The sequence below is a fragment of the Staurois parvus genome, unplaced genomic scaffold, assembly GCF_062004578.1.
Source record: "Staurois parvus isolate SC_StPar_1 unplaced genomic scaffold, SC_StPar_1.0 ptg000491l, whole genome shotgun sequence".
In the NCBI taxonomy this organism is placed as follows: domain Eukaryota; kingdom Metazoa; phylum Chordata; class Amphibia; order Anura; family Ranidae; genus Staurois; species Staurois parvus.
The window spans coordinates 1,279,425-1,296,097 of record NW_028318287.1 but is presented as its reverse complement, the minus strand read 5'-3'; the positions used below and the strand labels follow the sequence as shown (position 1 = coordinate 1,296,097).

Below are 16,673 nucleotides of genomic sequence, written 5' to 3'. Positions count from 1 at the left end.
GACAGAGCCCTGAGGGACCCCAACAGAGAGGGGGAGTGAGGGGGAGGTGGCAGCGTTATAGGTAACACTGAAGGAGCGCTGTGATAGGAAGAGAGCCAGGAGAGAGCGGAGTCTCTGAGGCCAAGAGAGTGTAGTTTTTTTTTGAGGAGGGGGTGGTCAACCCTGTCGAAAGCTGCGGAGAGGTCGAGGAGTAGGAGGACTGAGTAGTGGCCATTAGTTTTGGCGGTTAGCAGGTCGTTGGTGAGTTTGAGTAAGGCGGTTTCGGTGGAGTGTAGGGGGCGGAAGCCAGACTGTAGGGGATCAAGGAGGTTGTTGTCGGTGAGGTGGGAACTCAGGCGATTATAGACTAAGCGCTAAGGATTAAAGAGAAACATTTTTCTTGTGTTTTTCTTGCAAGGTAATTATGTAAAAAAAAGCACATCAGTGTGAAAGGGCCCTTCCAGATCTGTGCAGTTATCCAGTGTGCAACCTCCTGTAATAAAGACAGCTCAATGCAGCTCTCTCTCCTTGTGCAGGGTCTTGTCTCCGCCCCCCTGTAGTTTTCTGTAGTGGGTGGGGCCTGCTGGGCCCCTCCCATATCTCTGCTCTCTGTACTGGCTATGTACAGCACAGTGATGATGCCACTGTTAATTTTGCAAGACAATATCTGGGTTTGCAAAGACATTTGGTGCACACAAAGTGGATTTATATTGTTTGTGGCCACTAATATATTTAAAAGAAGGTTTTTGTGTCCATAATACATTTCAAAATTTGCCTTAGCACACGTTTGAAGCAGATATGGTATGGATATGAATTTCCATATTTCAGATTGTATCTTACATCTAGGGTCCATTTCATTCATATGGAAAGCTTTGTCATAAGTCACACCGCTGCAATTTAAAATCGCGCGATTTGTGTGTGATTTCAGCGTGATTGCAGGCGCAATTTCTGAAGACTTTGCTGTGACTTGTGAAGATTTTCAACGATTTCTTGCGATTTCCATTACATTCTATGTATGTGAAATCGCAATAAACTGCAGAAAAAGTCATGCAAGAACTACTTTAGAAATCGCGCTGCGGCAAATCGCACGTTAAGACCCTGACATTCACATTCATTATATGCGATTTCAATTTGAAAATCGCACTGGTATGACCGGGCACTAAACGTATCCAGGATAATGTATGGATGTAAACTGCGTGCAGATTTTTAATTTTTTTTTTTAGAAATCAGACGAAAAGTGCAGAAAGAGCCTCAGCCTTCACCGAGGGGCAGATTAAATCCCGCTGTCACTGTACACTATCCACACTCTGCTTTTACCAAGAAAGGAAAACACAGACTTATCTAGAGAAATGACATATAGATCCTAGCAATGCCATACAGATAAAGAAAGAGGCACCACTAGGGGAGAGCCACGAGGGTGGGGGGGGCCGACTGACACTTCTCTGAAATGCACCGTGCAAAGTCTATCTGTACAGTGGAACTCCAGTGAAGCCGCATTACATTTAAAGGAAAGCTCCACTTTTGTTCAGACAATAGCTGTTAAAGACAACCTTTGCATTCTCATTTGCAGCAAGAACATCCAATTTCTCCTCCCTGCAACCATGGCACCAGTATTCAGCGTATGCAGCACTGCAGCTCCCTGTGTTGCCTCTCTGCCCACCACAAGCCTCTGGGTGTGTTCTGTGTATACAGCTGTGCAACTGGTCAGAGTGATATGAGTAAATATAAAAATAATACTGGTAATAATGTGTGGCTGTGGGGGGGTATTAGAGTGTAAGCTCCTTTGGTGCAGAGACTGATATGCCTGGCTTAGCATTCTCTGTACAGCACTGCGGTATATGTCAGAGCTATATAAATGTATAATAATAATAACAGTGTGACTGTGGTGGGATATTAGAGTGTAAGCTCCTCTGGTGCAAAGACTGATATGTCTGGCTTAGTATTCTCTGTACAGCACTGCGGTATATGTCAGAGCTATATGAATGTACAGTATAATAATAATAGTGTGTGACTGTGGTGGGATATTAGAGTGTAAGCTCCTTTGGTGCAGAGACTGATATGACTAGCTCAATGTTCTCTGTACAGCACTGCGGTATATGTCAGAGCTATATAAATGTATAATAATAACAGTGTGACTGTGGTGGGATATTAGAGTGTAAGCTCCTTTGGTGCAGAGACTGATGTGATTGGCTCAGTGTGTTCTGTACAGCACCACGGTATATGTCAGAGCTACATGAATGCTAATATGTGACTGTGGTGGGGACATTAAAGTGTAAGCTCCTCTTATGCAGACTGGCTCAGTGATCTCTACACAGCTCCGCGGTATATGTCAGAGCTATATAAATGTATAATAATAATAAAAGTGTGGCTGTGGTGGGACATTAGAGTGTAAGCTCCTTTGGTGCAGAGACTGATATGACTGGCTCAGTGTTCTCTGTACAGCACTGCGGTATATGTCAGAGCTATATGAATGTGTAATAATAACAGTGTGTGACTGCAGAGGGGACATTAGAGTGTAAGCTCCTTTGGTTCAGAGACTGATATGCCTGGCTTAGTATTCTCTGTACAGCACTGCGGTATATGTCAGAGCTATATGAATGTGTAATAATAACAGTGTGTGACTGCAGAGGGGACATTAGAGTGTAAGCTCCTCTGGTTCAGAGACTGATGTGATGGGCTCAGTGTGTTCTGTACAGCACCATGGTATATGTCAGAGCTATATGAATGCTAATAATATGTGACTGTGATGGGGACATTAGAGTGTAAGCTCCTCTTATGCAGACTGGCTCAGTGATCTTTACACAGCACTGTGGTATATGCTAGATTGCTAGATTGTAAACTGGAAAGAGCAGGGCCCTTGACCCCCTCGTGTTTTGTCTTGTTACTGTATTGTCTCATGTTCTGTCCCCCACTATAATGTACAGCGCTGAGCAAACCTTTTAGCGCTATATAAATACTGTATAATAATAATGTCAGAGCTATATAAATGTATAATAATAAAAGCATGTGACTGTGGTGGGACATTAGAGTGTAAGCTTCACTGGTGCAGAAACTAATATGCCTGGCTTAGAATTCTCTGTACAGCTCTGCATTATATGTCAGAGCTGTATGAAGGATAATAATGTGTGACTGTGGGGGAGGGGACATTAGAGTGTAAGCTCCTCTGGTGCATAAACTGATGTGATTGGTTCAGTGTGTTCCGTACCACACCACGGTATATGTCAGAGCTACATGAATGTTAATATGCGACTGTGGGAGAGTGTAAGCTCCTCAGGTACAGAGACTGATGTGATTGGCTCCGTGTTCCCTGTACAGCACTGCAGTATATGTCAGAGGTATGTAAATGTATAACAATAATAGAGTGTGACTGTGGGGGCCATTAGAGTGTAAGCTCCTCTGGTGTGGAGACTGATGTGATTGGCTCAGTGTTCCCTGTACAGCACTACGGTATATGTCAGAGGTATATATATATATGTATAACAATATTAGAGTGTCACTGTGGGGGCCATTAGAGTGTAAGCTCTTCTGGTGCGGAGACTGATGTGATTGGCTCAGTGTTATCTGTACAGCACTACAGAATAGCTATACAAATGTATAAAAATAACAATAGTGTGTGACTGTGGTGGGACATTAGAGTGTAAGTTCTTCTGGTGCAGGGACAAATATAAAGTGTAATCTGTACAGCACCGCCATATATGTTAGGGCTATATGAGTGAATAATAATAGTGTGTGACTGTGTTGCAAAATTGGAGTGTAAGCTCCTCTGGCGCAGACTGATGTGACTAAATCAGTGTTGTCTGTACATCACTACACAACAGCTATATAAATGTATACTAATAAGTGTGTGACTGTGGTGGGACATTAGAGTGTAAGCTTTTCTGTTCAGAGGCTGATACAAATGGTTTAATACTCTGCACAACACTGCAGCTATATTATTGTATAACAGTGGTTCTCAACCTGTGGGTCGCGACCCCTTTGGGGGTCGAACGACCTTTTCACAGGGGTCGCCTAAGACCATTGGAAAACACATATTTCTGATGTGTAAAGAGCAGCTACTGTGTAGAAAGCAGCTACTGTGCTGAAAGCAGCAGTATTGAAGGTAAAACGACACTTCATGAATTATAATTACTGGGTAAATAATATTATGGTTGGGGGTCACCACAACATGAGGAACTGTATTAAAGGGTCGCGGCATTAGGAAGCTTGAGAACCACTGTTGTATAACAACATGTATGGGTGTGGCGGAGACATTAGAGTGTAAGCTCCTCTTCTGCAGAGACTGAATGTCTCTGTACAGCACTCTGGATTATGTCAAAGCTTTAGAAATGTATAATAACAATGTGTATGGTTCTGATGGAGACAACAGAATGCAAGCTCCTCTGGTGCACACACTGATGTGACTGTCTCACTGCTCGCTGTACAGCACTATGGTTTATGTCAGAGCTATATAAGTGTACATTAACAATGTGTATGGTTCTGGTGGAGATATCGGAATGTAAGCTCCTCTGGTGCAGAGACAGACGAGAATGGCTCAATGCTCTTTGTACAGCACTGTGGTATATGTTGGAGCCATATCAATATACAATAACATTGTGTATAGTTGTGGTGGGGACATTAGAGTGTAAGCTCCTCTGGTGTGAATTTATTCTGCTTTATTCAGACGAATTGTATAAATCCATCAATTATAACTTGCATAGGTCCAATTACTGTCATCTTTGAAGGACCATAAAATAGGGGCAGAAATTTGGGGAGGTGGCAGTTCCTTCTTTTTCTGTGCAGCTCTCGTTTCTGCTAATCAGTCACTTGAGTCCAAGGTGTAAACAATGAGCTCATTTCCTTTGCCTAACAAGACATCTGCTCGGGATCTTTACTCAAGGCGAACGCGGCGATCTCAGCGAAGAAATATGCCGCTATATATGGGGAAAGCGTGTTATTCTTGTGATGTGCCGGGCCACTGAAGAGTGCGCCCTCCTTAGACGCTGTTCATTTTACAGACTTCCACCTGGAACATGACATTAGCAATAATAAACATATGTAAAAATACACGTATGAGTGCCTGCCTGGGCTGCCATCCCTGTACTCAGTGAAGGGTGGAAAGGGAAATGACATCATATTTTCTTTTTAATTCAGTGGTGCAAAATGCATGCTTTCACTACGTTTTGTTATGTACCAAACATGTGGATAGTGCTAGCCATGCATATACATCTGTACACAAATATCTGAGCGCTAATGGGGTATATATTATAGGTTTTGTTGATTTCTGAAGCTAGTAGTAGTCAGTCACATACAAATGGACTTGATTTGTAATTTTGAAAATGTTTCAAATGTGGCTTCTCCAAGCCACTTCTTCAGTTCATGAGCTACAAAACACCTTCAACACTTCAGAACAAGTCCAGGTGAATGTAGATACACCATGACCTGGATGGATAAGAACCTTTCACAGACATTCTAGCAATCATTTTGGGGTGCATACTCTGAAACTGGTGTGGGAATGTTCTTGACACTCATTAGAACTGAAGACGTGGCTTGGATAAGCTATGAAACTGCTACAATGTTACAGAAGAAGTCCAGTTGAATGCGACCAACTACTACTAGATACACCATGACCTGGATAGATGAGAACCTCAACAAGTATACTGGCAATCATTTTGTGGTGCATACCCTGAAACTGGTGTGGATATGTTCCTGAGTCTCATTAGAACTGAAGAAGTGGCTTGGAGAAACTACGAACATCTTCAGAATTACAGAACAAGTCCAGTTGAATGTGTTCAACTACTACTAGATATACCAAGACCTGACGAGATGAGAACCTTTACATATTAGCAATCATTTTGGGGTGTAAACCATGAAACTGTTGCGGAAATGTTCCTGACACTCATTAGAATAGAAGACGTGGCTTAGATAAGCTACGAAACATCTACAATACTACAGAACAAATTCAAATGAATGTGACCAACTACTACTAGATACACCATGACCTGGATAGGTGAGAACATCCACAAGTATACTGGCAATCATTTTGTGGTGCATACCCTGAAACTGGTTTGGATATGTTCCTAACACTTTTGGAACTGAAGAAGTGGCTTGGACAAAATACAAAATGTCTTCAGCATTACAGAACAAGTCCAGTTGAATGTGACAAATTACTACTAGATTTACCAAGACCTGAGGAGATGAGAACCTTCACATATTGGCTATCATTTTTTTGTGTAAACCATGAAACTGGTAAGAGAATGTACCTGACATTCATTAGAAATGAAGAAGTGGCTTGGAGAAACTACAAAACTTCAACATTACACAAGTCCAGTTGAAAGCGACCAACTACTATTAGATACACCATGACCTGGATAGATGAGAATCTCCACAGATATACTGGCAATCATTTTGGGGTGCATACCCTGAAACTGGTGTGGATATGTTCCTGACACTCAATAAAACTGAAGAAGTGGCTTGGAGAAACTACAAAACATATTCAGCATTACAGAACACGTCCAGCTGAATGTGTCCAACTACTTCTAGATATACCAAGACCTGAATAGATGAGAACCTTCACAAATTGGCAATCAGCTATGAAACATCTTCAACATTACAGAACAAGTCCAGTTGAATGTGACCAACTGCTACTAGACATATCATGACCATGATAAATGAGAACCTTCACAGACATGCTGATTTCTAAAAGTTCCTTTATGCATTTATGCATCAGAGGGCCAGTTGGGCATATCAATATAGTCTGAGCTCTCCCAGATACCACTGCATCAAAACCAGGGCTTCTTAGAGGGAGCCGCCTGATTGCTATTCCCTCCGCAACTGGCTAGTGGTGTCTATGACTAAATAATGGATGTAAGATCTTGTCATTTCTAGTCTATGAGTACTTTATAGTGTAGCTTTGGCCAAACACATTTTTTTTTAAAAAGAGTGTGGAACAACTGTCATGATTTTAAGTGCTGGAACATGTTCATTAGAGGTGCTGGATTAGACCAGCATATTTCAACAGGGGTTCCACAGCACTCTGGAATGCTGTCTGGGTCCATCAGGGGTGCCACGCTGAGCATAGTATTTCTGCATGGCATCATGTATTGACAAGTGAGCGGGCTGTCAGCACCATGAAATTGAAAGATGCTAGTCCAGTGCAGGTGGCGTTCAGGGCAGCGCCAGCATTCAAAATGGGACAGAAGCCCACCTTTTTCTTGACCTTTTCTACCTTGACAATTAGTAGTTTCAGAATGATGTCAAAGGAGGACCAGATAGATTTTGGAGGAAAGTCTGTAGAGTGAATGGACATCAAAGTGCTATCTATCTATCTATCTATCTATCTATCTATCTATAGCAATCTATCTATCTATTCATAGCAATCTATCTATCTATTCATATCTATCTATCTATCTATCTATCTATTCATATCTATCTATCTATCTATCTATCTATCTATCTATCTATCTATCTATCTATTCATATCAATCTATCTATCTATTCATATCTATCTATCTATCTATCTATCTATCTATCTATCTATCTATCTATATCTATCTATCTATTCATAGCAATCTATCTATTCATAGCAATCTATCTATCTATTCATATCTATCTTTCTATCTATTCATATCAATCTATCTATCTATTCATATCTATCAATCTATCAATCTATCTATCTATCCATATCTATCTATCTATCTATCTATCTATCTATCTATCTATCCATATCGATCATCTATCTATCTATCTATCTATATCAATCTATCAATCTATCTATCTATCCATATCTATCATCTATCTATCCATATCTATCATCTATCTATCTATCCATATCGATCATCTATCTATCTATCTATCTATCTATCTATCTATCTATCTATCTATCTATTCATATCTATCTATCTATCTATCTATCTATTCATATCTATCTATCTATCTATCTATCTATCTATCTATCTATCTATCTATAAATTGATCAGATTGCTTTTTTGTGTGCAGATCAAACATTAATAACTACTGAATCTTTATGGACAACACTATTAACTTCCATCACAGTATGTTTGCTCTAGAGACAATTTTTTAAATTAATTATTCAGATCTTCATAAAATCCTCATATATGTTTTTAGATGTATGGGGAGAATGGGGCAACTAAAAATAGTTAGCTCTGCATGTTCTAAAAGGACATAATGAATATTAATTAAAATGTGTTTTCAGAATCCAACTGCGGTTGAATATACTTATAAAAGTTCTGTTAAAATGAATGGATTAAACTAAGAAATTTTTTTCCTATACTAATTACAGGAAATGTCATATGTAAATCATTATTTAACTGAGGCACATGACAAGTAACCCTGGGAAAGGGAAGTGGCAAGGTAGAGAAGAGAGGAAAAAAATGACCCTTGCTGCACTGAAGACTTCACTACTTGAGGTTGGCTATAAGAATATTGGACACCCAGGGTAATGGTTCCTATTTGTCAGCATTCATAGCTTTAGATACATTTTTCCATTTTTCATGCATGCTAGGTAAAAGGTAAGTTCACCTTTTTATAAAAAATGAAAGGGGGTACTAATTCTAAATATTCTTGGCACCCCTCTGTACATAGCAGCCGTGATGCCCCATGGTGCCGATGCAGCAGTCCATAACCTGTGCACAATACACAGCCCTACATGACTGTGCTGATCATTGAGAAGTGCGTCTTTATTCTGGGACACCTTACTGAGAAAATGCTTCCTTCTGCCTGCGGCAGACTGATGACATCATCTCAGCTGAGGCAAAGTCACTTGTCTGGAGCTCAGACATTGCTTAAATGATAAAAGGTCCAGCCGGTTTAAATTATAAGCATGAGGTGGAAGCCATGATGTTTTGCAATGTGAGCGCAGTGGCCATTGGGGGAATATCTCTAGTTGAGAATCAATAATAGGTCAAATCCACATATGTACTGAATTTTGGCATCATAGACCTGCTGTAGAGAGTACCATGAACCTCTTCATGCCAGACAGTCAAGTAAAAATCAGTAATAAACATACCAATCATTTTATGCATATTTGGTACCAAATGTTTTAAACATGGTCTGCAGACGTTCATTTACTGAAGGATAAATTTTCTAGAAACCTCAATTTCTTGTTATAGTATTTACCACCATTGGGTTTTGGGATTCTCCCTTTTGCTGTGTATTTTAAGGACAACACTAACAGCAGACCAGTACAGACCCAAATATGCTCTGAAATCCCCATGTCTCAAATTAGCCTTTTGGAAATTGTAAAACAAAACTGTTCTACCATAATCTAGAGCAGTGGTTCTCAACCTGCCTAATGCCATGACCCTTTAATACAGTTCCTCATGTTGTGGTGACCCCCAACCATAAAATTATTTACCCAGTAATTATAATTCATGAGTGTCATTTTACCTCCAATACTGCTGCTTTCAACACAGCAGCTGCTTTCTACACAGTAGCTGCTCTTTACACATCGGAAATATGTGTTTTCTGATGGTCTTAGGGGACCCCTGTGAAAGAGTCGTTTGACCCCCAAAGGGGTCGCGACCCACAGGTTGAGAACCACTGATCTAGAGGCTTATTAACTTCTTCTACCTCTGAAATCTGTGCTTTGACTAAAAGTGTTCCTAAAATAAATTAGACCATGCAAACATTCTCACAGTCTACTATCTAAGGTCAGATCTCTCATGCAGAATCACGGCAATGGGACACTGGCCCATCCCTGCTCAAACCACACAACACTGGGACACGCCTTAACCGTTCTCTCCAAATTAAGTGCAAGCATGTTGGTGGGAGGAAGCAGTCCCTAATTGATCACAGACGATTTCCCGCTCTTGTTGTTTTCTCTGCTGGCAGTAATAAGCATTTATTAGCTTTTATGGCCATTCAAAAAGTTTAAGATTATGAATTACCATTCCTCATATTCTGGTCAACCGCAGACCATCATCTATATCAGCAACTAATCCAAATGTCAAAAGAACCTCTCAACATGAGCACATATGCTTGGTCCTGCAAACTGTTCCAAGCTAGCCATCAGACTTTTGCCCATGATATGGGGCTACTAAACAATGGCAGATGTTTCAATGAGATTAGTGGACAGTGACTGACTGGAATGTCCTCCTGGACTCTAATCAACAAGTGTATGTAAAGGTGAACATTTTGTTCAATTTCCTCAAAAGAAAAGGGAAATTATAAATATTTGGTTGCTCGTGGGTTTTCCACCATCTGCAATAATGAGCACTTTCAGTGTTGGGAATACTTGTCATGTCCTCCTAGTAACAGCACTCAAATATCACCCAGTCCTTCAATGCATGCCCAAGAGACATTTTAAATGTCTCCCACTTCTTCCAAAATTTCAGATAGCAGACAATGACTAATACGTGGATTGAATTATATTACACTAGAGTGGATGAGAACCACATTGAGGACACACACTTACATAAATATGAATTGTTGGAACTGCCATCCAGTCAAGTTCATACATTGCAAAAAAGAACAGTTAGAACCTTTTTTACCTGTAATGGCATTGTAATGATTTTGAAAATAAAATCAATATAAGAAAACAAAAATAGCAAGAACAGTGAAATAACCACAAACTTGTATTTTATATGAACAAAGTATACCCAATAGTTATTATTGCCAATGAATTCAATCTCAGGGAAGTTAAAACTCAGCACAAATAAGAGGAACGCAAGGTGGTGCTTACTCACATGGTTGATTTCAGTAACGTCAAGAACAAAATGGAGACTGGAAGCACAGATCATGTACAAATCAAAGGACTGATTTTAAAGCACCTACTTAAATCTAAATCTGAGGACGCTAACACAGCGCAAACCTTGTCAAAATTAGGTGGGGGAGGGGGGCTCCTCAGATAAGGCCTCACCTCTGGGTCCTGTAATGACAGGTCGATGATGCTGTGTAAACGCCGTTCCAAGGGAAGAGGTCTGCGAAGGAGAAGGACTGCTGAAACCAGACTTCTCTGACTTCTTTAAGGTAGTAGGCGATGGCATTCCTGGCAAGAATGATTGATAAGTGCAATTTAATAATGCTAAGTCATGGAACCACAGCCTATGCATTGTGAACGTGGCTGCCGAAGCAAGATCCATTCAGCGATACTCAACCTTATGCGACGCCCTTAGCAAACATGGCCGATCTGTGCCCTCTACAAATATGGCTGACCCATGCCTTCAGCAAAAATGTCCAACCCGTGTGCTACAAACATGGATGACCTGTGTCTTTAGCAAACACGGCCGACCTGTACTCTCTAGACTGGAGCTCAAGACCAGGCGCTTCCTGGTCTAGAAACCTTTTCTGAGCTGTCTGACCTTCTCAAAACCCAAAGGGACCATTTTCAAGACTGAATTTACACAGGTTTGATAGCAAAGATGAAGGGCCTTAAATTAATTTAGATATAGCAAATTCTTATATCACACTGTTCTAACTAGCAACCTATAAACTTTCTATTTCTGGGATATAAAAACACATTTTGGTTTTTCATAATTTGGCCTTGAAGGTCATCTGAAGCCTGTGATTCTAGTTGAGGAATAGGTTTTAAGAGAGCAAAGGTTGAGTATCACTAAATAGACCTTTGGGGGGGGGGGGGGGAAGAAAAAAAGACAACAAAATACTAGAAGCAAGGATAATTAGTACATTAGCAGAAGGTTAATTGTCAGTTTGTATGGTGAGCAAGATGACAGGAAAGAAAAGAACATTTTGTGTTTACATTGTGATGAAACTAATCATTTTCCGATGTTCTTGTGTTTCAGTGAGATGTCCTTGTGAGTGCATGAGCTTAGTATATGTACACATATATTACTGACTTAAAGTCTAAAGCCATAACTTTATTTTTTGCCTAGAGTAGGCAATGGTTAAAACCCCCATCAAGTGTCAGAGGATAATATCTTCAAAGTGAGGAATATCCTCTCTTATACAGTTGTCTCAGGAACAAATGTCCCCATTGGAAGACCTACTCTCTGTTCCTGTTCCAGTGTCAACTGTAACATTTTGTATTTTCCATTACTTAAAAAAAGACATGGTGTCATCTCTCCAGTGGTGACACAGCTCAGTCCAGTCTGTTCCCTTGCGTGCAGCAAAACTATGTATGCTGGACAGCTGGAAGTTCTGGGAAGCATTTACACTGATCTAGATATGTACACTGAACCCTGGCCTCCATGATATAGTGGTTAGAGGCAGTATTACTGTTGCATCCAATAAATATATTACTACAACTAATTTATACCAATGTAAAATCTCCTAATGTGGCATGTCCATTTACTTAGACCAAGAACGGAGGTGTGTATACCCACACACCATAAGCCACCAGAAGGATTGGTTACCTAACTTTTATTCAAATTTTTGTGAGTAGTAGGATTATTGTGTGTGTTATTCACATACAAATAGAATGGAAACCAGATAATGTTTTCACCCTCTAATGAGTAGATAGGAAATTGATAAAGATGAACTGCTCTAATAATTTTCAAGTATCCAGGGGACAAAATGTCATAGCATTCACCATAAAGAGTGGAGCAAGTTATAATAGTCCACTATTTTGAATAGTTATATCCCCCTCCTAGTGAGTTAAAACAAGCCTTCCAATATATTTATGGCTTATGACCAGATATGAGATACGGCTGTCTCTTTGCAATAATAATAAATATATCCACTGGCATAAGTGGCAATATATAAACCACAGTCACATTTCCATTCTGGCTAACTCCAGTGCAAGTATACTACAGCCAGAAAAAGGGGGGTCTTTTTACAAATAAATATACGGGAGGCAAAAGGGAAAAAAGGGTTCTTGTAGGATGGAGACCAAACACTCTTACTAATTTTTTAATTAGGAATGGATAGTTTTCCAGGGAATTCAAGTATCAAGATCAAGTGCATTGATCTTATATTGAAGGAGTGAGGTGCGGGTCAAGAAGAATTCTTTTTTTATTGTGGGGGAAAGGAGTGCATATATAGTTTTGGGACATCATAGGGATTTTTCCCCTTTTTTCCCTATTGCCTCCCATATATTTATTTGTAAAAAGACCCCCCTTTTTCTGGCTGTAGTATACTTTCACTGGAGTTAACCAGAATGGAAATGTGATTGTGGTTTATATATTGCCACTTAGGCTAGTGGATATATTTATTATTATTATAGCTATCATAAGCCATAAATATATTGTAAGGCTTGTTTAACTTGCAAGTAGGGGAATATAACTATCCCGAATTGTGGACTATTATAACTTGGTCCACTATTTATGGTGAATGCTATGGAATTTTGTCCCCTGGTTACTTGAATGTAAATCCGGAAGAAAATTATCAGAGCAGTTCATCTTTATCCATTTCCTATCTACTCTTTGGAGGGTGAAAGTGTTGTCTGGTCTCCATTCTATTTGTGTGTGAATAACACACACAACAATCCTACTACTCACAAAAATCCTTCCTCATAAAAGTTAGGTAACCGATCCTCCTTGTGGCTTATGGTGCATGGATATACGCACCCCCGTTCTTGGTCTAAACAAACATCCAATAAGTATAGCCAGGATTTCTTTGTAGTAAAATAATCAAAACTGCACTGAAAACTTTAAAAACCCTTCGGAAGAACATGATATTCCTTCCAAATGTTAACTTGCCTTTATCTGGTTTCGAAGATAATTCATGGGTCTTGTGTTTATTAGTATATATGTGGTAAACTGTTACCATGTGGATAACAAAGTCAAATTCTAGCTTTTTTTATTCCCTTTGGGACTGGTATGTCTTGAAATCTTCTTAGCTTTCTACTATCATGATCATTTATACAGCCAAATGATGGTGTAATGCTCACCGCAAGGTCTTCCAAATCCATGGGTGAACCCCCTCTGAAATGGCCAAATCCATGGGTAAACCCCCTCTGAAATGGTCAAATCCATGGGTAAACCCCCTCTGAAATGGTCAAATCCATGGGTAAACCCCCTCTGAAATGGCCAAATCCATGGGTAAACCCCCTCTGAAATGGGCAAGTAAGAAAGCAAAGATATCTTCTCATGCTGCATTTTTACACAATGCATTTCTATGGTGTGAACAGGGCACATAGAAATGGCCAAATCCATGGGTAAACCCCCTCTGAAATGGTCAAATCCATGGGTAAACCCCCTCTGAAATGGCCAAATCCATGGGTAAACCCCCTCTGAAATGGCCAAATCCATGGGTAAACCCCCTCTGAAATGGCCAAATCCATGGGTAAACCCCCTCTGAAATGGCCAAATCCATGGGTAAACCCCCTCTGAAATGGGCAAGTAAGAAAGCAAAGATATCTTCTCATGCTGCATTTTTACACAATGCATTTCTATGGTGTGAACAGGGCACATAGAGGACAACTATGTGCTCTTGCGTTGAGCATGCATTGGTCAATACAGATCAATATACTGTAGCTCAATGCACCCAGTGTTATAAGAGCCCTTAAAGTGAATTAAAAGCCCAAAGTTTTGTATTGAGTGGGGAATGGTTAGAACCCCTCTCGGGTTTTGTATTTTTAGAGTAGTAGGGGTGAGGAACACTGGATCTTATCAAATTGATAAAATGCTAATTGGGTGGATCGACTTGTGTAGTTGTTTCCACAGGCTGCTCTCTGAGGTTTTAAGCAAGATAGTACCAGATAAATACTTTTTGTCCAGATCAATTACATCTATTGTTTGCATTCAATGTTCTTCAAAGTTTTCAGAAGGACACTCTTCATGAGGGCTTAGAGGAAGTGATTGGAAGGATATCTTTAAACTAAGACGGCCCCGTACATTAATCATCTTTTTTTGTTCAACCGCTCGATGTGGATTGGGGAATCCCCATGGTGAGTTATTGTATTCTGCGGGGAGTCTTCCCTGCTGTCAGAATACATTGATTAGTGCTACCAGCTCTGGCCGGTGGCACTGATCAATCAACCTGGCAGAGTGGAGGTACAGAAGTTGATCAGTAGATCAGCTTCTGTACAAAAAAGTACAATTTGGAAGATGGTGGATATGATTAACTGTGGAATCTTTGTATTAAGCTGCCCATACATGGATCGAAATTCATACAGTCCCTGCTGAACCGGCTGAATTTTGACCCAGGTATGGGCAGCTTAATACAAAGATTCCACAGTTAATCATATCCATCATCTTCCAAACTGTACCTTTTTTCTACATTCCTAAGCCCTAATGAAGGTGGATTTTTGGAGCCCTTCGTAATAAATTGTATTAGTATTGACCGCAAACAAAAAAATGTGATTTGAACAGAAATTCATCGTTCAAATTGATCACGTTTGAGTGGATACCATAACAGGAACAGAGAGGAAATCTTCCAAAGGGGGCACTTGCTATGGTGACAACTAGGAGGGGATTTCCCTCACGTTGTAGAGATTTCTTCTCACTTCCTTTTATTTCTAGAAAAGAAGACGTGAAGGGAAATCCCTCTAATGGCACACAGAAAAGAAATAGCAGTTTTAATACTTCCATACTCTATCCAAGAGAAACAAGTTATGGCTTTAGAGATACTTTTAAGATCTTTGTACCCTTCACCTAAAGACCTTTTATACCTTTCACTGGAATTCTTCGTGAGATATAAGAAACCAATGGGTGATTCAACTCATCGGTGTCCACCCACACTATAAATTTAGGTAAGAGTTGTCTTTGGCATTAACCTGTATTAGTATATAATTGTACATGTGGCTTATATAATGATGCAAAGTGCAATACATTGTTCCTGTTTATAGTAAGTGAACACTCCTTGCAAAGTCGTATTGTTTAACATAATCATATGTATAGAATGTACTTGTAGTTGTAGCAGTTCTGCAATGTGAAACCTTCCGTTCACAGGAAACCAACTTTTGCCTGTTTGCCTGTGTCGCTTATCAGTGGTATATTTAGAAGTGTGTGCATGATAAGGCCATATGAACTGACAATCAACAGACACAAGTAGACGGCTCAGTATAAAGGCCAGAGGTGGGAGAAGAGGATTCAGTGTTAGCGAATGCAGAGCGGTTAGTTACATTCGGAAAATCATGGTGCAGTCTGGCATGTTGCATTGGCAGGACAATGCTCCGGTTAGTGATAACCATAAAATAACTCTATAAACGGTTAGTACGGTAAGGATCGCACTCAGCATGCAGATAAACATTCTGACATTCACATGATTTCATAAACAGCAGCAAAGTATCATATAATTCTGCTGATGCCACTTGTAATGTTTTTTTTTTTACATTTTTCCCAGGTTGTAATGCTTCCTTGCTTCTCCCCCATTTCTTCTGTTTAAAAAAAAAAATACCTACTAGCCCTATTACTGGGCAGCGCAGTGGCTCAATGGTTAGCACTTCTGCCTGGCAGTACTAGGGTCGTTGGTTCACATCCCAAACACAGCACCACCTGCCTGGAGTTTGCATCTTCTCTCTGTGCCTGCGTGGGTTTCCTCCCACCCTCCAAAGACACGCTGGTAGGCTCATTGGATACTGTCTAAATTGGTCCTAGTATGTGTATGTATGAATGTGAGTTAGGGACCTTAGATTGTATACCCCTTGAGGGTTAGGGACCGGTGTGAATGTACAATATATATGTAAAGTGCTGCCTAAATTGACGGCGCTATATAAGTACCTTAAATAAATATTACACTTGCTTAAGGGCAATAATGTAAGCTCCCAGGATCAGGGCCCTCCTATCCCTCTTGTATTGAACTGTATTGTTGCTGTATTGTCTCCCGTTATATTGTAAAGCGCTGAGCAAACTGTTGGC

At 40.1% G+C, this 16,673-nt stretch overlaps 1 protein-coding gene across 10 annotated transcripts in view; it reads right to left on the bottom strand.

Moving 5' to 3' along the window:
- Positions 1–16,673, bottom strand: part of NFIA (nuclear factor I A) — a 535,857-nt gene that overhangs the window by 90,545 nt on the left and 428,639 nt on the right. For 8 of the 10 annotated variants that reach the window (XM_089689685.1, XM_089689684.1, XM_089689680.1 and 5 more), the window contains one exon: positions 10,835–10,963. The exons of the other annotated variants lie outside the window; for them this stretch is intronic. In XM_089689685.1, the coding sequence (XP_089545811.1) occupies positions 10,835–10,963 (129 nt within the window). The remainder of the gene's footprint in view (positions 1–10,834; positions 10,964–16,673) is intronic. 10 annotated transcript variants of the gene reach the window in all.